General features: G+C 40.2%; 1 protein-coding gene across 1 annotated transcript in view; it reads right to left on the reverse strand.

Moving 5' to 3' along the window:
* Window positions 1-13,227: 13,227 nt before the first annotated feature.
* CNTNAP4 (contactin associated protein family member 4) overlaps window positions 13,228-25,772 on the reverse strand; it is a 283,814-nt gene continuing 271,269 nt past the window's right edge. Inside the window, exons 22-24 of the mRNA XM_056848494.1 lie at window positions 21,161-21,382; window positions 20,545-20,616; window positions 13,228-13,537 (exon numbers count right to left, since the gene is read on the reverse strand). Coding sequence (XP_056704472.1) covers window positions 13,344-13,537; window positions 20,545-20,616; window positions 21,161-21,382 — 488 coding nt within the window. The 3' untranslated portion in view covers window positions 13,228-13,343. The remainder of the gene's footprint in view (window positions 13,538-20,544; window positions 20,617-21,160; window positions 21,383-25,772) is intronic.

Below are 25,772 nucleotides of genomic sequence, written 5' to 3' on the forward strand. Positions count from 1 at the left end.
ATGGAAAATTGGTTTTAATAAAGATTGTTGTGGGACATAAGAGCAACTGTGCTTCTTAGAATTGCCAGGTTGTAATTATGATACTTTGCCCAGAGAAATGAATTGCTGAGAAATCAGATCACACAGGCTTTTCAAACATGCTGCTCACTAAAATAGAATGGATAAAGAAGGAATTTGTTTAGCCCTTGCTTCACAGAACCTTTATCATTTAAGTCACAGTACAATGAGCAGGAATTTTGAGGCCTCCTTCAAATTGACTGGGAAGGGGGAGTTGTGGCATTCTTTAATTAGGACTGATCTTTTGATTGGTTAGGCCACTCCTGGTTTTGGCAGAAATAGTGTGAGTTACTACAGTATAGGTCAGTGATGGCGAACCTTTTAGAGACCGAGTGCCCAAACTGCAACCCAAAACCCACTTATTTATCACCAAGTGCCAACATGGCATTTTAACCTGATTACTGAGGTTTTAGTTTAAAAAACAACAACTCATACATTAACATCTTTTGTCTTAAAAGAAAAATACAATAACAGAGCTTTCAATGATACAAACAACTTTTTATGGAAAGGCAAAAGTTTGCATTTGGCATGCTTTTGAACTATCTAGTCCAGCTCCTGTATCTCACAGTGGCCCACATCTATAATAAGGAGATAGCACATACCCATCAGGGCTAGTAACCCGTGATGGACTTTTCCTCCAGAAATTAGTCCAATCCCCTCTTAAAGGCATGTAGGCTAGATGCCATCACCACATCCTGTGGCAAGGAGTTCCACAGGTTAATTACATGTTGGGTAAGTGGGTGTTCCTCTTTTATTGAGCAGAGGGAGAGTAACTGGTCCTCCGCACCCCAGCAGTGTCTTTTCTGGCTACACAGTAGGATTCTTAGGTTCAAGAGTTTGGCAAAATCATAGCAAGTTACAAAAACGTTACCCATTCCAAAAGCGATGGTGCACATCAGTTCAGCATTCAATAAATGTTCCAAGAGTTCCTTTTGGCATATTCCTGCCCTAGGAATCAGATGGATTGATGGTATCCGACATGCTGTCCGCATGTCCAGACCACCACTCTCACAATTGTGTGTGTTCCTCTTTTATTTTCCAGGATCTCGGGGGTGGGGAGTTCAAACCTCACTGAGATTCCGGAGATGCCAATTAACCGAAGATTGATGACATCCGGCTTGCAACAGAAAACACCAAAGTGACAAATGCTTACAGAGCAGATCACCTGGGGTTCCCTGAGGCAGGATAAGAGTTAATTGTAGGACCATTTGTTATTATGACAACAGGTGGTCCGGCGGATGGGGGAAGCAATTGCATTTTTTACCAATGTTAATTGAGCCGCATCCTGGAATATCTTGCAGTTTGATTTCCCCAGCCAGGCCAAAGGCCTTGACCAAAGATTTTTCAGCAACAAGGAATTGGGGGGGGGGTGTCCCATTTCCTTGACACGCCTTACCCCAGACAGGGGAGGGAGGAAGCGCTCCCATTGGGCTGCTTGGCAGAGGGGCGGGTGCCCTCTGCCCTCAGGCGCACGTGGAGAGGGGAGTAGCCCGGCCCCTTGTCCCTCTGGCTTTCTAGTAACGAACTCAGGCTAACTCTGTGCTGGGGTGATGGCGCGCATGCCCACAGAGAGGGCTCTGAGTGCCCTTTCTGGCACGCGTGCCATAGGTTCGCCAACACTGGTATAGGTATACATTTGGCAAGTGCCCTGATCCATCAAAGGATGCTATTTTACATGCAGGTGAGGCTAGACAAAGCCAGTGCTAGTGACAGTTGTTTTTGGAACCATGGTTGGTTTGCCCAAAACTGGTTGACCGTTCAAGCTTTTGGTCTCTACCTACAAGATTCTGAACCATCTGATACATAATAAATAGCAATTTGCAAATAAATGTATTTGCATTCAGGATTAATTCTTTCTTACTTTCATCAGAAGATAGGATATAATTTACTGTAAATGTCCCTTTCATGAAAGCCTACAACAATTGGTGTGGTCCTTTGTATAGTGCATTTCAGATATCTGTGTGCTGCTTCAACACATTTGTTTCATAGTTGCTTACAAACCTATTTAGTTAGAATTAACTATTGGAGCTTTAATAAATGCTGACTATTGACCAGCTTGTAATGGCTAAAATGGTCCATCTTAAACCAGAAATGAGGCACATAATAGCAACGCTACTGTTATTGTTGTCCTTGTGGAGCATCTGTTTATACAATGACACATTGTGGTGATCAAAATTCCATTCTACATTACAGCACATCTTTAATTTTCTAATATGCATAACAAATTCAGTTGAAATTGGAGCAATGGGAAATCCTTCATGCTGAACAGTCCATATGTAGAATCCTGCCTGTACTGCATTGTACTTGCGGCTGGGAAGCCTCTAATACTAAGTATCTAAATGGTATGGTGCCACAGAAGGTTCTATTGCTCAGGGACTAAATTATTTGCAGTTCAAATTATGAGTGAACAGAAAGTTGTCAGTTTGACTTGGATGAAAACATTACTTAGGGGTGGTTATGAACAAAAACAGCTAAGGCATTGGGACACCAAAAGCAAGGAAACTCCGGAAGCAGTATTTAGCAGGCAATGGGCTGAGAAAGAAAAACTCAGATTAATGATAGGTAGACAAAAAAGGCTTGGGGAAAACTCAGTACAGTTAGGTAATTTTAGACGATGCACTAAATGGTCTTCTGGGGTTCCACTGTACTGAGCCTGTTAACCCAGGCCTGGACTTCTTTTCCAGTGTTTGGCCATGATAGAACCACTGGGCAGACAGAGAATGAAGGGAAGACACAGCTTATCAGAGAAATATCTGATTAGTGATTTGAAGAAATTTTACAGCATTTACCGCCCATTCCTGAGAATTGGGCCAAACGTTTTGTGGAGGCGGTGTGACCTCGCTGCCAGCATTAACTGCGTGTAAATGTGTGTTTACACGCACTTATGCTGGCAGCAAGGCCGGTCCTGCTGGCAGCAGAGCACCGTGGGACCGTGCCTCCCCCTTCCGCCGGCGCGGCCTCTCCGTGGCTCCGGCAACGGAGTGGAGAGGCCACACTGGCACAAAGGGGTGTTCTAGGGCAGGCTGGGGGGAGGAGCTGCCGGTTTGGCGGCTCCCTATCCTTTTTCAGCCACTTCTGCCAGTGCCAGGAATGGCGGTGCTGCCCCTGCTTTTTACAAGTGCAGTCTCGCTATTCCCTATGGGGCAAAAAACCCTGGTTAAACACAAAAAAGCCATGAAACAACTTTTTTTTGTTTAACGGCATACAGGGATTGGGTCCCTGTATGCCTCAGCTCAGGAATGGGCTGTTAAGCTGGAAGTAGGTCTATTTTATGTGGAAAGAAGGAAAAGAGTGCTAGAAAGTGTCAACAAGAGACAGGATGGTGGTGGCTTCAGACTTCATCTCTGCTGTTTAGATCCTGAAATTTCCATTTTGTTTCCACTTCTCCCTTATGTGAACCTGTGTTTCTTTGTTTCTGCACAATTTTGTGTTTCCTTGCAGCAAAATTTCCCCATATGAAGTACAAGTGGTACTGTGTTGGCAGGAAGGAAGAGGTATACCAGGGAGGACTGGGCAATGTGGGAAGGGGAATAATTGTAGATCAGGATGAACTCTGTTGATAAAGGATGTAAGATTCAAGACAAGTACTAATAGAGTTAGGTTGCAGGATTTCAGCACCTGGGCAGCTCCAGTTCTTACTGTAGCAGTGTTGCCTTGATCAAGCCTAGATCTCAAATTGGCCCTTATATACTCAAAATAGAACTGATGATTATCTGATAACCCTCCCCTAAACTGATTATGCAAATAATGCAGTGCTGAGTTGGCACTGTAGACTCACCTTGTGACGCTAACACCTCATCTGGACATGCCATATATTTGGTAAGCTAATGTGACAGAGGGGTTTGTGTGAGTGTGTGTGTGTGTGTGTGTGTCTTTACCTGAAGAATTTCAATTAACAATCCAAAGTTCAGTGGCTGACAACCTTTCTTCTGCTTCACAGAGGTTTCCAAGTAGTTCCACATCAGGGGTTTTTTAAAGGGAGTTTTGGATACTGCAGAATTTCCTGGGTGTTTCCTCTTGTCTCTAAAGTGGCTATTGCAGAAATCTAGGGACTGTTTCATGACAAAGAGGAGTGCTTTAGTGTTATAATATGGGGCTTCCAATTACCACCATCCATAATCTTCACCAACTAGAACTTCTTGCAAATGTTGATGGAATTGTAGGTGGCTGGGGACCTCAATTCATTTCAGAAGTCTAAGGGAACTGGTTTTTATTGCTTCCAAGCAATATGGACATGGGAAGATTTGACTCAGAACTGAAAATTTAACATTTCATCCATTGCTAGTTACTTCCCCTCTTGTAAAATCAAAGTTGTTACTCAAGAAGGGAGAGAACCAGCAAGGAAGGGTACACTGTGAGCCTCTAGTTCAAGTATTCTCTACAGCCCCTGGATTTTTGGTTGACTACCATGATAACAATGGGGGGGGGGGAACCACTTACCACTAATGTACACATACTTGTAACGCATGGTTAATTGTGGCTTCCCAGTAAGTATACATACAGAGCACTAGTCCACGTAACATCCTACATAATATTTGCATGCTTTTCCTTACTCAAAAGTGCTGGTAGAATATTTATGATGTTAGAAGTGACCCTCACATATTCATAGTAATATTGTGTAGAAGATTGATACAGTATGCTATTGTAATACTGTTTAGCATTGATATATAGGCTTTGAACTACAAAGTGAAATAATTCATTAAATGTCACAAATTGTAAGTATTATTCTTCATGTCATTTATAAGGATTGGAAAGGATAGAGTTGAAAGGTAAATAGCTGTATCCAGATTGCAAGAGAATACATGGGGAAGATAAATACTCCAAAGTACAAAGTGCTCTTCAAAAGGCACGGTAGTTACTTAAAACACTTGGAAGCCATCAATGCTCAGACTGTCTTGAGCTTCCTATTCACAATCTTTCTTCTTGGTTCAGAGAACAATAAGCTTTTTGGATTGTTTCTACTTCAATTTCTGTCAACTCTAAAATGGTTGTTTGGAACAGTGCTATGGGATAGGAGGATTAAACACCATTACATGCAGTTCCTATCCTTTTTTATCTAACAAAGAAAAGCATTCTGCAGTTGGATGATGCCTTCAAATCGAAAACTCTTTGGTCTGTTATATAATAGAACTATTAGGCCTGCAATACTACTAGAATACTAGAACTCAGGGACATCCAATGAAATTGATGAGCAGTAGATTCAGGATGGACAAAAGGAAATACTTCTTTACACAAGTGATTAAGATGGCAAATTTGCTGCCAGAGGATGTAGTGATGCCCACAGTCATAGACAGCTTTAAATGATAATTAGGCATGGGAGAATGGTCTATCAGTGGCTACTAGCCAGGGTAACTAAAGGGAATCTCCACATACAGTGGCAGTAAACCTCTGAATACTAGTGCCAGGAGGCAACATCAGGGAAGGCCTCGGTCTCTGTGCCCTGTTGTTGGACCTCTAGAGGAACTGGTTAGCCACTGTGTGAGAGGGTGGACAAGTACTTGATGATGTTATATTCCTATCATCAGTATGAAATGATAGAGCCAAAAGACAGGTGAGACCAAATCCCTTCGGCTGTCTAGGACTCAGTAGTAACATTGGATGTACATGCCTTAGTCTCTGCTGGTCATCAGGGAAACATACACTCTCAAGTACAGAAACATTTATTTGTCTGTACTTATATTTAGAATTTAGGAATAGCCTGTGACTAAGATGTGTGGCTGCACCATTACCCAACCTTCCTTTGTAACATTTCTTCATCTAGTAAGGAAATAATGTTTGTTCCATTAACATCCACAATGATAGAAGTATTTGCTGCTGTGACACATTGGTCATGATAGCCATTTATGAAAAGGAAATACATTATTAAATAAATGATCCTCTCAGGGACAAGTTAAAAAGAATTTAATTGACCTATTCTCTTCACCTCTTGCCCTCTGCATTATTAGTTCTTATTAAATCATGTGTATAAAATGCCAAAGAAACTGGGGAGGGGGGACCTCTGAGAGCTCTGCAGAGCCATCATACCATTTATCCTTTTATTTAATACTAATTTTGATGGTTTTCAACTTTTTTAGATCTTGTGCCTGATAATGCTCAATCTCATTAAGTGATCAGAAACACCAGGGATTCATTTGTGCTTGTTTCTGCAAAATTAAGGCTTTAATAAAAATACTGAACAGTTCAATTAAATGGGACTTTGCCTGCATGCTGAAGTACTGTAGTGTAGAGAAGATGAAATATGCTTTAACAAGAAAGACTTTCCTCCTTTTGCAGTTTTGCAGCACTATAATTCTATCACACACACACGCACAATGTATGGTGAATGCCATCATCAGTATTTAGTGTGACAGGTTTGTGCAGTTCCATTTATTGGTATCCAGCATCATTTTCAAATCACCAAATTGCAGTGCTTATGCAGCTTTATCTGTGCCCCAGTGAATTAATATTTAGAGCTATGTGACTTATGCACAACTTCATATATTGCTATTTTCATATAGCATTTGTCTGGTTAATACTTTTCACTGTATTTCGGTTTTGAACATATCATGAGTCTCTGAGGCTCTGCTTTTGCACTCTAATCCAGTTATCTGGGCATGGAAGCTCCATTGCATGTAGGATGTTCTTTTCCCCAAGAGTTTCTTTATTTAAAGCAATAGAGGAGTATGACAGCCTTTCACACTCACACAGAGTGCCAACTAACCTCCACAACCTCTCTCCCACAGATTCAGGGTTATGGGTAGATCGGGCAGTCATTACTTGCCTCTTTTAAAATATAGAGAGAGGTGTGACCCTTTCACATGCTGTGTCCTATTACTCGCCGAGACATCAACAGACAGGGTAGCTCAGTACCGTTCAATAATCACCCCTCAATCAGACACTGCACAGAGCTATTGGGGTTGGGCACCCAAACACTGCTGAAGGTAGGGGATCCATGCTATAGACGCAATGTGGTGTAATGGATAGTGTCAAACTAGGAGACCCAGGTCCAAAACTTCACTATTCCATGGAAGCTTCCTGGCTAACATTGGGCCAGTCACACATTCTTAGCCTTTCCTATCTCACCTGGCACCTATTTTACTTTCTTTTAGGTGCCAGGCTAAAACACATCTTTTTACCCAGGCTTTTAATTAGGGATTTATCTTATCAGCTTTTAAATGATCTTCTCTATTTTATGGACAGTTTTCATGCCATGAAAGCCTAATCCCTTGTGTTTTTAATGCCGTGGATTTTATACAATGGTTTTTAATTGTAAGCTACCACCTCAAACCAGACTCTGAAGAGGTGGCATGGAAATATACTAAATAAATACATATTATTATAATCTTGTATCTGGAATCAATTCTAAGCATCCCATACGTGCATCATCACTCACAATTTAAAAAAAATCCAGCAGGGAGACTGGATACAGCTGTGCCCATGACTTGTAACAAATGCATGCTTTATTATATTCTTTTAATGTTTTAATTCTGATTTTTCTACTTGCAAGCAGTTTGAGCTTTTTTTAACATTAAGCTAATAACCCTCTAAACAAACAAGCAAACTTATATTTTCTGATCAATTATTTATTAGAATGAAAGTAATATTGAATGCATGAAGCTGCCTTATTCCATTTCAAACCATGGGTCCACTTAGCCCAGTATCATCTACTCCAATGGTCCTCCAATGTCTCAGGCTGTGAAGAGCTGTTCCTAACCTTTGCAATCAATGGCCTTTTAAGTAACAGGGAAGTAACAATTCCAATCAATGCAATCAATGGCCTTTTAAGTAACAGGGTCCCAGTCTCCCCCAACAGAGGACTCCCCTAAGCAATTTATCTCCTCAAGAGCAGGATCTAGCAGCCCCACCAAAACCTGTTTGAAGTGGTCATTCATTTGCCCAGCCAAGAGGTGCCAGGGCTCAGATCTGTCCAATAAATCAAACCCCTCTTGGCTTCAGGAGTGCTAGTGTCTCCCTAATCCCAGGTGCTGCATCAATTCATTAGTGCAATATTGCTAGTTTTGTCATCGTTAAAAAAAGGTTTTCCAGAGCACTGGGGCAGAGGAAAGGGAGGGAAGAGGGAAAAGGTGGGAAGGAAGGAGGAGTGGTAATAAAATTTAAAGGGTGTGTGTTTTTTAGGCAATAAAAAAAATCAGAGACAGGATTTTACACATGAAGCCGACACACAAGAGGGTTAAAAAGAACTTCGCTGTATAAGCACTCGGAGAAAATGCGGCGATACCACAAACAAACACTGAACTTAGACCTGCCAGGTGAAAATCTGTTGTGGAACGAAAAAGAAAGACCGATGGCATAACCAGAGGAGATTACACATGTAACAGCTGATTGTTTTCCAGTTCTGATTGTAATCCATGCTAAAGAAGAACTCATCATCCCTCCCACCATGACCCCTGGCATTCAAAGCATCCAGACCTGGCAGCATTCAAAATACTAGGAATCCTAGTAAATACAGTTTAACCAGAGCCCTTTTTAAAAAGTTCACATTTTCCAAAACCACTTACAAATTGATTGGGCTCCTTGGTTTCCAGTTTGATTGGGGAAATCTATCAATCTCTTCCTTATGTCTCAAGCATTAAAATGTGTCACAATATTTTTGATTTTGTAAAATCATACTAATTCAGTTTTACTGGCTCAAGTTTAGAAAGTACAACACTTACCAGTACATCATGTAGTCTTCTAAAAAATTTTTACTGTTTGAGAAAAAATATCATATTGTTCCCATATTTTAATACATTAAAAAATACATTTCCTACATTATTTTAAAAATTGATTGTTTATTAACAGGGAGGTGATAGGTTACAAACTGGAACAAAAGGATCCAGGGAAGGACAGCAATGACATATGATGGGTCAGTACAATTTGAGACTACCATATCATAGGGCCAGTTCCCAGAGGTGGTAAACCTGTATGTGATCTGTGCCATTTCTGGAGATGCTTTTGAACTTCTTATGCAAATATATCACTGGATTTTGGAGATCTAAATTACCAAGCCTTATTTCCAAATTGGAACTTTTGCAAACCCTTGGTTGGGGTTTTATTTTTGAAGTGTGTGTACAGCATGCTGCACATGTGTGCTTTGCTGTATCTCTCCCACTCTTCTGCATTACCAATGTGCAAATGCACTTGGATAAAAGGATACAACAAAGTAATGTGCTCATATATAAAGGTGTATATAACCATGTCAAGACTGCTTTTGGTTTTATCAGTGCACGTGTGCACATATGATTACATTGAAGAAAAAAGGATAAATGTTAAATTCTTGGATTTTTTAAACAAATATCCTTAGTTAAACTGAAATGAAGGAGTACTTGCAACATGAAACAGCACTGGGCAAATCTCATTCACAACCACTTCAGACAACAAATGAGAACTCATATAACTGAATTTGTATCCTTACAAAACAGTTCTCTCCACTTGGAGAACTGGCATATCAAAGAAAGGGCTAAGCTAGAATCCTGATTTATGACATTCCAGTTTTCTTTGCACAGAGGAGCTCTCAATCATGTGAGCTGCACCCCTCCATTCCAAATGCAATAGGAAGTAGAATGGCCCAGACACGGGTTTACTAGCTGAGTTAGATCTAGGCCGCAAAGGAAGCAGCAAACAGGAACAAATACTGCTTTGCTGCTTCTGCATTTGAATGTGTCTTACAAACTTATAACAAATTGAGCTCATCTTACAAGTGGGCAAATGTGGAACTGACACTTTTCCAACAAAACAAAAACCAAGACAAATGAATAAGACAAACTAGTGTTTGTGACAGATTTCACCATTTGACAGGATACTTATAGAATGGCCCTGTCAGGCGTGTAGTGAGTTTCCCTGGGTCAATGGAGAACAACATTATTTACAGTCTTTGCATTAATATATGCCCAAAGAAACAGGCACTTCTAGACTTGCTTGGGCCCAACTAAATGTGTCCATATTTGAGGACTGGTTTCTTACGTATGCATACATATGTATGTTTATGTGTTTATGGACTCCTGTTCCAAATTAAAAATGGGCATCAGCTCCCTGTAAGAAATTCAGTTATTTTACACTATACATCTATAGACAAATAACCTTTTAACCAAACAATATCTTCTAAATTCCTTCCAGTAAAACTATAAAGGCCTCACCCCAGATGTGTGATGTAATTATTCCTTTTTTTTTCAAATATAGAATATAAAATGCATGAAGGACCCTCCTGAATTACTTTATTCTTTTAGATGGTTTGAAAAGCACTCAGAAGACACTTCATCATTCCTTGGGACATACAAAATTGATTAAAAAAAGTAAAACAAAAATTGGCATGAGATGTCACGAACATTAGTAAATAGAAGGGGAAATATAACAAATCAATGATAGATGTCCAGCTTGCCCCAGTTTACGGTTGTATCAATTGGGTATGATTTGATAACAATATTATGGAAAAGGCAATTAGTCAGGTTCCTAATGAGCACCCATGTCATTTGTTCTTTTGATAGATGCATCCCCCACCTAGATACAGAGCTGGTATTGATTTAGTACAATACAATAAAGTAAAAGTGAATTATTAGGCTTTAGGAGATGCTGAGAGGAAAACAATTCATTTAAATAAATGGGACTGGCACAGTGCTTTCAGTGTTTTTGAGTTTGTTAGCATATGGGGAAAGAATTAGATCAGATAAAAAGCACTTTACGTGATCAAATGAAACTGAAAGCAGTGCAGCAGGTTCTTAATCAAAGATATCAGATTTCATAACGAAAAGGTAGAATTACTAAAATTTCTAAAAAATAAACCCGGGTATTGGTTATGAATTTATAATTTGATAATTATTGAGAACGCTATTTGCTTCTTCTGTAGCCAATACATTTTAGCAGGAACTCCAGCTTTCATATGTAGAGCGCTAGCCACATTACGTCTTATAGATCACAAACAACAAAAGGTCTTGCGCCAGCCAAACAACTCAGGCTGCAGTCCTATGCACACTTATCTGGCAATATGTCCTATTAAATAAAGTGGGGCTTCTGAATAAACATGCATAGGAAAGCACAGTAACATATTTATTACAGTATAAACTGGCTATTGTAAGCCTGTTGGCTATGAACTCCCCCCTCTCTTGGCTGAGTTGCTGTGATATCAAAACATCACAAATATTCTGTCAGTGATATGGCACTGAGAATCGGAGAAGCTTCTGTAAAGTTAGTGAAAAATTGGTTTGGCTGGGAGATAAATCTTTATGTAGGGTATAGCAGCTAGAGGAGAATTGTGCAACACTCAGAAAATGTAGATATAGGCAGGAGTGCTGATCAAGCAAGAAAGATGTGCGTCAGGAACTGAGTGGTGAAAAGGCCCTGAAGGAATGAAAGTGCAGAAGAAGGGAAGGTGGGAGCGGGAGACAGGAATGCACAGAAGGCTGAGAAGTAGGGCCTGAAAAGGTGGGTGGCGGGGAGTGGCCATCAGAAACCAGAATGGGGGGGAGCACAGAGCTGAAGAAAACTGATAAGGAAATAAGAGGGGGAATAACCACATAACGGGAAAAAGAGAAAGCAGGTGCTGTGAGCAAGAATGCACTGGACAATTACAAGAGCTTCAGAATATGTCAACCAAGGAAGTTGCATCAAGGGACTGTAGTTTATGTATTTATTTCAACTAAATGGACAAAGCTTTAGATGCAGGATTCAAGATATTATATGAAGATAGGGAAAACAGCACACAGGTTGTCAAGAAACAGATATACTTACCCATCCAAAATCCAAAGTGATTGTTTAACATTGAGAAATGTTGCTCATGGCAATACCTGCAGTAACTTTGGAAAAGTTTACTGTAGAGCTGGAATCCATATGCCTATGACTTGCTTTAGGAAAAAAAGAAGCTAGACTGAAGGGAAAGTCCAGGCCTCTGGTATTGTTTTAGCCCAGACTACTAGTGCAAGTAGTTGGAGATGGGGAAGGATGGTGAGAAAGGATAGCAAACATGCTACTTTGGCTGCTACAAAAGCTTAAACCATCCAATAAATTTTGCCATCCATCTATTTCCTTTTCATCTTTTTCCAGGGGGACCATTTGTATTTATCTCTAGTGGTACAGGAGTTGCTTCCCCTTTTCAACAGTGAGAGCTCATATCAATGGCATATACTCCTGAATACTCACACCATATGAGTGCAGCCAACTGCACAGGTCCCTCCCACCAAGTTGTCCTTGGATGGGAGGAATGACGGAAAGGCCACAGGATGGTATCTGTATCCAGGCAGTCATTGCAGCAGTGTGAAGATCTTATCCCAGGGAGGAGTTCCAACATTGCCAGTGCATTGTGCAACTAGACTTGGTGTATGAACAGCCTGGCATCCTTCCTACATGGTGGTCAGATAGTGTGTGGGGGGGTATTTCAGTTATATTTAAATCTTTGCCTTTTGTGCTTTTGGTCTCTGTGCACAGAAATATACATGCAAATTTCATATGCCTGTAGTTATGTTGTACAGGAGGTGGTACAGACAAGTTACTGTACCATCAATCAACACAGCAAAACTGTCATTTAGAGCTAGTCTGGCAGGGAACAAGCCTATAGAACAACTCGTGTGGTGCATCGGCTTAAATAGGCATCACATAGAAATACAGGTGGACTATCTTTTAGAGAAAAGTTATAAAAAGAAATAATTGTTTATCAAGTTGATTTTTTTTTGTTTTAGCTCTAAGCACTAAAACTGCCCAACAGTGAATGAAAATAAAAATTTCAGCATCAATTATCTGAACAGATTACCTAGGAACATCACAGGGCCCCAGTTCAGTATAAGTAAGCATTCCGAAATCTCTTGATTTCAATTTTTTAAAGCATGCTTAATGGTGTATTGGATCATCTTTCAAGTGTTAAGAGCATAGCATTACAACCCACCATTTATCTTGAACCACATTCCTGGATAGATCTCTAAAGAGAACAACTGAAAGGGGAATTGGCCAGAACAGCCACTGCGTTATGATTCCACCCCCCCATCAGAACCCATGTTCAGTTTGCACATTAAACTTCCACCTTAGAAAGTCACAGCAGAACAATCGGAAACTACCAACAATGAAATTGGTTACAATATCTAAGTCACTGATACATAAAATGCATTTATGTTATAATAGCTAAGAAATGCATGTCATTTAAAGAGGCCTCCTATAGCAATCAACAAGACCAAATGTATGCAGTTTAAACAGGTTTCAAATCCATTTTGTGTGTTCTTCAAGTGCAACGGCTTTTACTGGTTCGTTTTTTGTCCATCAAGAGCCCCAGGCTTAGCAAGAGAGTCAGACTGTCACATTATTATTAAACAAAGCCCAAAAGTAAATCAGAAGAAGTACTCCTTTTGATTTTCATTAACGGTATTTTGCACGCTGAGCTCACTTTTCAGGGCCGTCTCAGCACAGTCCTCATTTTCTGATCCTTTCGCCTCCTTTTTTTTATAGACATTTTTCTTTCTATAAATCCGTACAGCTATGGCAGCAATGCAAAGCAGAATGAATATCACAACGGCTATGACACCTGAGGGAGAGAGAAGATTAGAAAGTGAGCAGTTCTGTCACACCAATAATAACAGTACACAACATGCTTCAGAATTCTTTTATTCACACAACCCTGTGAACTTGATGAAAAAGTAAATGTGTCCAAGGCCATACAGTGAATTTCAATCAGGGCTTCTCACTTTCCAATTTTGCTATGTCACCTGAATCATACTTCTCCTATAATGACTGAACAATTGCCAGAAAAGAATGTTTCACAAAAAATTAAAGTCACACTGAGAGAAAAGAGTGATACTTTTCCATGCCATAGATACATCCCGAGGAATGGCAGTGGAGGAGGGGGGAGGAAGTCCAATATCATATAATAGTGGGAGATCTGAGAATTAGGACATAAGAGGCGGGTGTTGAGTTGCTTGCACGTTACAAAAGGACTGGTTCCACTTGAAGATCAGTATAAACTGATGGATGGGCTGCTGCTTAATACTAAAAAGATTGAAATGCATCTTTTAAACTGACATATAGGAGAAAGCTGAGAGGAACTAGGGAAACATTTTATTTGGGAATGACTTTCCCCTTATGGATTATGGTGCAAAACGTTTCAGATTCTAAAAGTGGGTATAGGGTAGAACTTGGCATTGGCAGTGAACATTCAGAAACAAACAAGAGAGACTGAAGAGATCAGAGCCCTAGGAAGAACAACAACAACAACAAAAGGATTTATAGTAGGAATTCCATGTGTCTCTTCTCCATGATAATAACAGAAGTACTACTGACAAAGTGATGGAACAATAAAGTCAAGTGAAAAGTCTTTATACAAAAGCTATAGGAAGAGCAGGAAAGGGTGGATTTTGGCTAGAAGTTGCAATATATGTCAGAGAAAGCAGAAAGCCCCAAGATTAGAATATTTCAGGCTAGTGATTTGTTCAAACTGTAATTTGCTTGCAAATTGCTATTGATACCATGGAAAACTGAATAAAAGTTCAGCAAATGTTATGAGATTGCAAATAATTTGCACATACACATTCTTGCACCCCTGCTTGGAAACAGTTGTTCATGCATGCGTATGCGTATGTGTTTGTGTCATGGTACCATGCACCATAACTAGCTGCTTGCCCATGCTAATACTATGTATAATTTACCACCCAGAAGCATAGGTTCTGTCATAGGTGAGGATGAGATTGTAACAGCTCCAGTGGTGGAAGCATGTAATTTTTGAAGTGGTTAGTAATAACTGATGGAGAATAGTACCTGCTACCCAGGCTCAACTACTGCAGTTTCCTCCCAGTCTTTCTCCCAGAAACAAAAGCAACAACTTGATTTTACCAGCTCCCTGCAAGGTAGGAATCACAGGACCTGGGCAGGACTGGAATGAAAACAATTCAAAGCAAGGGTACTGAATAGTTGATTGTTTTGTCATTGAAATTTGCAGTTAGCTGACAGATATTGTTGAGGAGGGATTTGAAACAAAAATCATCAGATAAGGCATTGCTTTTAGCCCCTTCATTTGCTTATGTAAAGGCTGAATATTTACAAGATGCATGTGCTGCCCCGATGTACATGAGTTTGCACTGCTGTTATTAATCACTCTGGTCTTTGAGCAGAATCATGGTACATCGACTTCTGTAAATGACATCTTTTTTTTTAACAGAAGCCATCCAATTAACAGTGCAATCACAAACAGAATTACACAATTCTAAGTCCATTGACTTCAATAGACTTAAAAAAATATGTACGTTTGCTCCTAGATCAAATCAAACCTGAACTAACCCTAGAAGCTAAAACGACTAAACTGAGACGATTTTTCTTTGATCACATTATGAGAAGTCAAGAGTCACTGGAAAAGACAATAATGCTAGGGAAAGTTGAAGGCAGCAGGAAAAGAGGAAGACCCAACATGAGATGATTGACTCAATCAAAGAAGCCACGGCCCTGAGATTGCAAGACCTGAACAAGGCTGTTAATGATAACAGCTTTTGGAGGTCATTAATTCATAATTAATCCCTAAAATATCTGGGCACTACAAGGAGTGGAAATTTGTATTACTTGTGTATTATTAGTGAGGCTTATACCATTTCCATAGAAACACTCTGGGTTGAAATGCAAGGCTCTTAAAACAATTTAGGACAGGGAAGCTGTAACCTCTCTGTCCCAATTCTGGTGGTGAGCTTGACAAAGCAAGAGATCAGAGACAGCGAAAGCATAAAATTGTAATGATGACTCCACAATTTGCACATTAACTGTGTGAATGAACATTCAAATTCTATTAAAGAAACAAAATATCCAGAGACAGTGACTTTGAGCAGTAATTCATGGAGCCAATTAAGAGTGGAGGTGACCCTTAATTTAATCCTAAATGGTACCCTTGATCTGGGCTGGATTATTTGGAGCGTCAGCAAAACGTTCTGTTAGAAGTGGATTTCCCATCTCCCCCTTCCCTCGTCAGCTGTCAGTGAGCCATTACAGAGTGATGCAAAGGGTTGGTGATTGCCCCTGAGGCTGGACTGGGCAAAATGGTCTCTTCCACCTGATCTGCCAATGGCATTATGAGGACTCCACTTATGGAAGTAGGGAGAGGGTGCTGTGAGAACAGGTAGACAGGAAAAATCCACCTCCACCAGCATCTCCCATTAGTGTTTCATAGAATCCAGCCCAGTGTACAGAGCTTTGGTCATTAAAAGTAACATTGCAGAGTTGAAAGTGTGGCAGAGGAGGATAACTAGAATGGTCAGTGCTTGGAAACCACTTCTTTGGAGGCTAAAGTGTTTGGGTCTTTGTTCATTAACAATCTAATTGGGAAAATGATAAGAAATTATGTATGGTGTGGAGAAAGTACGTGGCTAGGTAGAACATTTTTCTCCCTCTTTTCTCCCTCTATGAAGTTGATAGGTACAGTAGCAGATTCAAGAAAAAATAATTATTTTCACAATACATAGCCTTACAGATTTCATTACTACAGGACGGAGTAGCAAGAAGTAGTGTTTCAGATGGCTGGAAAAAGGAAGATTGCTCTATCAACAGCTACTTATACTGTAGTGGAATCTGCATGTGGACGTTTTATTTCTGAATACTCCAGCTGTAGTGGAGAGGGCTGTGGTTCTCATGCATTCCACTGGCGTTTCTAGCATCTGGCCACTGTTGGAAACTGGTTGCTGTACTAAATTGAGACTTGGACTGATCTAGCAGGGCTGTCTCTTGTGATCCCATTTTTGCCCAATACTTTATGGCATTTTTATACAAACATATGACTGTTAAATACAACAGCAATACAGTGCAAATTTCAGGATATAATAAAACGTTCAATTTTTTCTCCAGTCAAATGGAAACTAGCTTTTCAACTGTTCAATGCACTATATCTGTTAGCCTTTCCTTTTCTGCAATCTCAAGAACTTTCAATAGACATCCCATTCTCCTGGGACATAAAGTAGATTTTCAATGTCTTGCTAAAACATTTTTTTCTGTGGAGAAAAGATTTTGCAATAAGCCTTTCGACATTATTGTCAATGCAATTTAAAACTAACATTAACATATCAAATTTCAGCTTAACCCCTGTCATTGGATATATCACTTAAGGTACTTGAGTCCAATATATTTGTCCCAAAGGGTATCTGTACCATACAGAGCAAAAGTTTGCGAGCTGACTAACATCTGAAGTAGTTGAAAGTGTTGTTCCAAAATTGTTACACAATATGACAGGTGTCATATTATATACCATCTAAGTCATCTAATATTTTTAGCTTTTCTCAAAGAGTCTGCTGAGAACTATATAATTAATACATAGGCCCTTGCCTCATAGAAGTCTTTATAATAGAAGTCTTTATAGATATACTCTTTTATCTCCGTTATGAAGGCTCTTTTTGTTTTCTCATGACTATTTTATAAGAAAGTATTTGAGATGGCCAGTGCAATTCCAAATGGGGGTGACTAAACCTCCATGCAGGTAGATCCGTAAAATTTCATACACACTTAGATGGAAAGACTTCAGTACAATTGCTATGGCCCTTGCAATTTGGCATAAGAGCATTTATATACCGTACTTTTCTCATCTCTGCAGAGTGAGCAAAGGATGCTGACTAAGAGTCCTGGGGTTCTAGGATTGGGTTGTCAGTCATGTAAATGCAAGGAATGGCCTACTAGTTAAACACAAAGAACAGTTTTGATCAACTGTTGTTCAGGCTGAGTTAAGATAGTTATTAATGAAGATAATAAGCCCTTAATGAGGTGCCTGATGAGTGGAAGATACTATTATTTCAGCAGCAACAGCAGCTGTGTAGGTGAGCACATGTTCCTATTTGAGCACAACATTCTTTTAACCTTTTTCAATTCTAAGTGCTGAGCCCACAGTGGGAATTGGTAGTTTGATTCCACTAAATTCCTTTGTTCGTCACTTATCTGTGCAGTCTCTAGTGGCCTTACAAAAGAAACCTATTCAGAAGTTAACTAGAGGTTATCAAGGATACATCTGGCTTCTTTTCTTTCTTAAAAAAATCAATGGAAATTAGATGGATAAATTATAGTGTAGAAAAACTATTTGTAGTGGAGAAGAATGATTTTTCTCCACCCTTGTTCCCAAGGGAAAACAATGCCATCAGGAAACCTGGGTCTCATGGAACAACTCCTTAAAATAATCACTGAAGCTTACAGATTTATACTGGCATGTATGCTAGTCACAGAAACTACAATCCTCTTGAGAACGCTGAGTTCCCATATATACTTGACTTCTCGTCATTCATTCTGAATTGCCTTAAAACAATGGTTCTTAAAAGTGGGAATAAATGGAATCTGACCAGTCTTCCCAATCTTGTTCAAGCATCTCATATCCATGACTATACTTCTAGTTTATCACTAGATATTTTGCTTTTTCGGGTTCAGCTACTCTCCTTTGCTCAGATGCATGGCTCTGTGCTTTCTCCCATTTTTCTATCTTTTGACTGGTTTTGTTAGGGCCCCATAGTTGGTAGTGATCATGTAATCGGAGCCAACTTAGTCTGACCAGCTATGTGGTGGGATGATCTCCATCCAGCATATTTAAAAGACAGGGCTCACTCAGTCCTGTCTGGAGGGGTATACCCTCCAACTAAAAAAGGCCAGCTTCTACAGCTGCTAACTAGGCTTCTGAAGACTCCTCTCACCCACACGGATGAGTAATCTTCTTCACAAGAGCTGCCTTGATCATGAGTTCAGCTGGCTCCAATATCACCCCCCCCCAAAAAAAAACCTGCTCTCAAACTGAAGGTCACCCCGAGTAGTGGCTTCATTTCCCTGCACTGTGACCATCTCTTGAAATCAGATTTTTGATGACTATAATAAAAAACTGTTCACAGGGTGTCATTTGCCACCAAAAGAAATGTTTTCTGTGCCATTTAAGCCTTTTCCCTCTGTTTGGAAGCTAATTTGCAAGGACATCATGCTATGTGCCCCATATATGAAGGGAGCCCCCAGACTTTGAGGCACCAGCCTGGCAATCAGCTCTTTCCGCTAGTCCTCAGCAAGGCTGAACTTCTGAACCTGAAAACCAATGGACAGCTTGGCATCCAAATGCCTGGAGGATGAGGGTGACCCCTTTGCTGACCCCTGTCCCAAAGTTCACCAAACCTGGGTGACCATCTAAGGAGAGTCCCTTGCAGCCATGCTGCAAATTTGGTGACTCTACCTCCAAAAATGCCACCACGGGAGCTTCGGGGGAAAAATCCCCATAGTCTATAATGGGCCCGAAGTTTTTTTTGGTAAACCTGGAAATAAGCGGAATACCCCTATTTGCCAGTATGGGTATTCAGCTTATTATGAGTTTACATAAATAAATAAATCGGGCTCAATACACCCAAACCTGAAATTTACCGAATTATCTACCCTATCGTCGAAGGTTTTCATGGTCAGAGTTCATTGGTTCTTGTAGGTTATCCGGGCTGTGTGACCGTGGTCTTGGTATTTTCTTTCCTGACGTTTCGCCAGCAGCTGTGGCAGGCATCTTCAGAGGAGTAACACTGAAGGAGAGACAGCTGGAAGGCGCAGATCTGTTTAAAGGCCCCCCCGCGCACCTTCAGGGAAGCCCCATGAAGGCGCGGGGGGGCGAACCCCGAATCTGCCGAATTTATTCACCAAACACCCCAAAGTCGGCGAATTCATTTCCCACCTTTTTTTGAGTTCGGTTCGTCCCGAACTAAAAACTGCCGAATTGGGGGAAATTCGGGTGTTTTTCGGTTCAGGACAAACCGAATCGACAGCCCTAGAAGGAAGAGGAAGAAGGGAGCAATTGCAGATCCTTCTCAATGCAGCCTTCTGACCCATGTGACAATTACCTAGGTTTCCAACCTCCAGGTAATAGCTGGAGATCTCCTGCTATTACAACTGATCTCCAGTCAATAGAGATCGGTTCACCTGGAGAAAATGGCCACTTTGGCAATTGGACTCTATGGCATTGAAGTCCCTTCCCTCCCCAAACCCCACCCTCTTCAGGCTCCACCCCAAAAACCTCCCACCAGTGGCAAAGAGGGACCTGGCAATCCTACTATTACCCCTATGGGTCCTGTGTCTCCAGGAATACACTTTCCCAGGTCAGAAAGGATGCCTGGAAGAAGACTAAAACTCGGAAGATACATGATCCTTTTATTGGATCCAGTAAAGTACCTGGAAGCACAAAAACACTTCCTGAACTCACTAACACATGCTCACTTCCTTGTATGGTATAAAGCATTCCTGGACCTTTCTCAGACATGCTCCATGTTATGGAAAAGTTTTAGGACTAATGAGACAAGACATTTTCTTTCTTCAAGACTTCCTGCATTCCCTAAGAAATCTGGTAAGATTTTAAATTTTGTTGCATTACACAATTAAAATTGCCTAACATTATTTTAGCAGTCTCAGTTTCATTTTTTTGGGGGGGAAAATGCTGGTGGCAATGATTATTGAAAAAATTGCATTTGTTCCTAAAATATAGTTGTGTATACTGGTGCTTTTGCACCCATTCACTTTGCTTCAAGATTAAAATCTATTTTAAAATAGTACCAGCAGGGCTGTTATAGTCCCAATTACCTCCAATAATTGCAGAGTCATTCGTTAGTGCATTAGCTAAAGGTTTCCCCTCATCTATTGGTCCTGAATGATCTGTAGCAGAAACAAAAAAGACAAGCAGACACAAGAGTTCTCAAGAAATGCACATACATGGTTAAGGACAACATATTGTGTGTTATTACAGTACAAGATTTGTTATAAGGCACTTGATTATCCAGGATGTTCAGTTAACCAGCATCACCCAGGGGCAAGCTCCACCCCCTCAGTCACAATACTCCTGCATCTTAGGGTAGTACATGCATTTCTGACAGTCAGCCTCCATCCTCAAGAGTGCTGAACAGCAAAGTTTTTTACTGTACGCAGTCATAAATAAAGATACATAAAGAATATTGTCCATGCAATGCTATCTAGGTCAAAGGTTTTTTTTTTAATAATTGCACAGTGTGTTACTTAATAAGACACAGAAAACATTTAGAGGGGAAAAGGCAAAGGTTTTTTGGGGGGCATGTTAGAAGAACCCAATACCTCTGCATACTATCCTTGACCCTGCTAGGTAACATTACAATGCTGACATCGTGAGCCTTTTTGTGCATTCTATCACAGACAGTAGAACAAATGACACCCATATGCTGGCTACCTGCAAATGAATGAGTTGTTTCACTTGCTGTCGAGTCAACACTTGTTAAAGTGCCACACTTGGATTCAGTGAAATGTCCCTTTACAGTAACTGGAGCTGAGCTGGAATCGTACAGTGCAGCCTTCAAAGGAGCAATATGGTTGAATTGCACCGAAGAAAGACATCCAATAAATCCCTGGGAGCCCGCCTTCAGAGTATCTGGGTCTACATCGCTATTCTCCACTAATCAAAAGAAACAGAACACAATTAATCATCGAGCAAATGTACAAAACAAAGAGACAGAAGAATAATTGAATAATTAACCTGTATTCCTCAGAGTATGTGCTCTGGCAACATGTGCAAATTTGCTATATTCCATTTTTGTCTGCCTTTAATGAAAATATAGTCAAATCTATTCCATATTTTTGTAAAATATATTATGAATGACAGCTGCTAGCCTACTGAGGGATGCATTTTTTTAAACTACAGCAAATTTCAAAGCAAAAATATAAAACTCAAACTACTACATATCCTGTAATAATGATCAGATTTTCATGGAAAATAATCCTAATCGTGAATACATTAACTACCATAGAGTGTACAAAAGCTACGAATATTATCTCCATCTACTCCAAATCTCTTCTGATTTCACAATGAAAAAATGATTTTACTTGTATAGATTTCTAGATCTGATTTTTTTCAATCAAATGTATACTCTTCACATGAAACCATTCAATAAGGGGGTATTTCCCCCATTTTGAACTGTGAGAAAATCATGTGGCTAAAGTTACTCTAGCTTGTGAGGTATAAGGCATGTAATATTCACTGCACAAAAGATAAGCCTGCGGGAGGCACATTTCCTAGCAAGATAACAAAAAGCATTATTTCATAAAGTCAAATCCATTTCTTAGCATACAATCTATCACTATATCTGGACTAGCAAATATTCTAGAATATATTTGAGCCAATGCCTTCCTGGTAATGATAATCACTGCTATTGTTTTAGTAAACAGCTGTATGCTAATTTGTTCATATCTACAGGATAATGGCACACAGAGCTCTATTTTAACTTGTCAGGTACGGATTATGCTAGGTTATGGTGAAATGTCAGATTCATTTTTTTATCAGTAAGTCTTTGCATGATTCAAAACAAACATCTGCATTATGTTGGATGCTGGTGAGACAGTTATAGGTTCTATATAATTACATACCCTTTGGAACACCAATCAGTAAAAAGAAAGATGAATGATAAAAAATAAATACTACTTTCTCAATAATGATACAAATTTTGTTTGGATGCAATTTTTTCATGGAGTAGTTAATTGACATTGTATCTTTATAAAAAGATTCAGATAAGAATTAGGTACAATTCCTGTCATGTGGCTAAAGTTACTCTAGCTTGTGAAGTATAATGCATGTAATATTCACTGCACAAAAGATAAGCCTGCGGGAGGCACATTTCCTTGCAAGATAACAAAAGGCATCATTTTGTTATTTTGTATGTTTTAATTTTCAGATGATTGTGCCTAAATGGCTTCAGGTTCAAAAGGGGGCTTTCACCAATGCATGTATCTTACTGCTGGAATATTTAATACTCCAACAGCCTCCATAAGCCTCCGAATCCAACTGCTGGACAGACTTCAGCAAGCTTCTGGCATTACAGATGCCATAGGTGACATCATACCTCCAGTGTGCCATATGTTTACTATGCAAAGGGATTGTTCAACTGGGGAACATGTAACTATTGATGGCTGTTTTTGAGAGTTGCTGACACCTGTCACACTAACAGCCCATTCCTGACCTTGAGGGGTAAAAGTCCTTAGGAGGACTGTAGGGGCCTGCGTTGGTGTTTGTGCCTCTTGCATTGGCAAGACTGGTGTGGACACCAGCGTCAGTCCTCTCATGCCGCCCTCCCTGCGCTGCCATGGCAGTGCAGCCCTGGGATGCCGGCTCAACCTCCTGCCGGCATCCTGATGGTTCATGTCTGTGCGCTGTCTTCCCAGGGGGCGTTCATGGAGCGGTCCAGGAGAGGAGCTGCCTTTAGGAGTTTTCCTAAGCCCTTTAAGGCTGGGAATGCTTCCTTTGCCCGCACCTTGATGTACGCCACCTTTTTAGGTGGAGTATTCCCATGGAACCCTATGGAGCAGTTCCACAGGGCTCGATGGTGAGGGCAGCATTTTGGCTTCAGTGAATCCTGCTTTGGAGGTGGAGGCGCCTCCAGCCATCGGCTTAGCCCTTCCCCTCAGGAATGGGCTGTAACGGAAAAATCTTTGGTCTACTGTACTGCCATATGTCAACCTTGTGTTTCAGTAAAGGGCATTTAATGCTGTGCCATGAAGCGTGGGACACAGCACATTAGTTATATGTTTAGGATGAGCACTTTGGAAGAAGAAATTTTCATTTTTATCATTACAACTGAAGTGTACACACACACACAGGATTGCTAAAAGCCAAACTATTGTGATATGGAAAAATCTATCATTGGATCTCCCAGTGTCTTTTGATTTCATTTAATAGTCTTTATGGGGGAGCTGAAGAGGTTTCAATATAAATTGCTAACTCTGATCTTAGCATTTATCTGAAGCTGCTATTATCTAATACAGCTATCTGTATAATGTGTGTCTTTTTTCCTCTGTGGGGACTAACAGCAGTTTACCTACCTACTGTAGAGTAGGAGAGATGCGAACAATCTGTGCAGATACTAGTCGGGCATCTGAAAGAGGGAACCCAAATATGCCTTTATTTTTGCTTGCATGCGTAACACGCAGGTGTTCTGGCTCCTAGACTTCTGAAAATTATTGTATGTAGCTCAGTTGGGTCACCTCTGCAGTCTAAAAGCTGCTTTTACACTGATCCATTTTGTTTGAATGCCCTTTTCAGTTTTGCTGAGATCATGTATATGAATAACACTGATAGAAGTTCATATTCATTCATATACTGAGACTTAAGTTCTCTGTCACCTGATGATTAAGGAACAGAAAATCTTGAACAATTTCAATTTATTCATCGTCAACCTTAAAAGTTGTATAATTCCCCTGTAGTCATTACTTTTGTCTTCTCAATCTTAGCTGTTATCTTCATCAGGAGTCGTTTCAAGTTTTCACTATTTTCTGTTAGTAATGTGGTGTCATCTGCATATCTCAAATTGTTAATTTTCCTTCTACCAATTTTCACTCCTCCTTCATTATATCTAATCCTGTTTTCTTTATGACTGCTCTGCATACAGATTGAACAGATAGGGATATAAAATTGAATTTAATTACTTCCCTTGAATTCCCTGTTCAGTCTGGATCCAGTATGTACTTTGAACAACCAGAATGGCTCAGCATTGAATAAACGTTTTATAGTTTACTCAACATAGTCTTTAGTCAAGACAATATTGTCCAAAAAGAAATATATGAAATGTAATTATATAATGACAATAATAATACAACAGTTAAGTGATTGTTAAGTTACCCCAACAAAAATAGCACTATGACAATGCCATTGTGAAATATATGCTTATTCATGAATAATGGCTTCATTTCAAACCAATAGTAAACAGTTATTCAAACTGATATTAGGAGTATTTCTCTTTTAGTTTTGCAAGAGAAAACAAGTATTTCTCATGTGTCACTGAGTAACCAATATGATGCCATCTTTGCTATGGAAGACTCTTTCAGATTATTCATACTCCTGTGCCTTCATATTTCAATGATCCAAGTGATCAGAGAAGCTTATTTTGGAAGTCTGTGCCAAATTTCAGATAAGTAAATTCTAGAACAGAAATGTAAAATGCAATGTGACTGTATGTATCAAACATGTGACGCATTATATCTATGTTTTGGTTCAATCTACTTTTAGCTTATTCCATTCCATGGAAATTCATATTATTGTTCAAGTCTTTTATTTCCATCAAATAATGTGTTAAGATTATATATGCTTGGTGCAATATTAATAATATAATCTGTTCTAATTAGAATAGTTTTATCTGTTCTTTCATAAATGACTTTCCCCTATCCAACTATAGCTCCCACCTTGCACCTTGTTCAAGTGATTAGTACAGTTCTCCTCCACACAAAGATTTTGAATGCTTGCTAACATTAAAGTGGTAACATATCTTTGTCACAAACTCTTTCAAAAGTCAGAAACAGCATGTGTTACAGCCCACCTCCATAGCAGGATCCAGCTCCTCCACCAAAGCCAGAATGCTGCCCTGACTGGCGAGCCCTGTGGAACTGTTCCATAGCATTTCATGGGGCTATGCCACCTAAAAAAGTGGTGTAGCTCACAGTAAGGGCAAAGGGGGTGTTCCTGGCCTGAAAGGGGTTAGGAAGCTGCCATGGCACTCTGCCCCCAGAACTGCCCGGGGAATGCCTCCCGGAACGCCGGTGCAGGGATATGCGCCAGGTGGATGCTGGTAGGGCTGTCAATTCGGTTCGGCCCGAACTGAAAATCAGCCGAATTTCCCCTGATTCGGCTGTTTTTCCGTTCGGACGAACTGAACTCAAAAAAGGCAGGAAACCGGGGAGCCGAATTCGCCGAATTCGGGGGTTCGGTGAATAAATTCAGCAGATTCGGCCCTGCCGCCGCCACCCTGGTGCCTTCATGGGGCTTCCATGAAGGCAGGGGGGGCTTTAAACAGGTCTGTGCC

This window comes from Euleptes europaea, chromosome 4 (genome assembly GCF_029931775.1).
Source record: "Euleptes europaea isolate rEulEur1 chromosome 4, rEulEur1.hap1, whole genome shotgun sequence".
NCBI classification, from domain to species: domain Eukaryota; kingdom Metazoa; phylum Chordata; class Lepidosauria; order Squamata; family Sphaerodactylidae; genus Euleptes; species Euleptes europaea.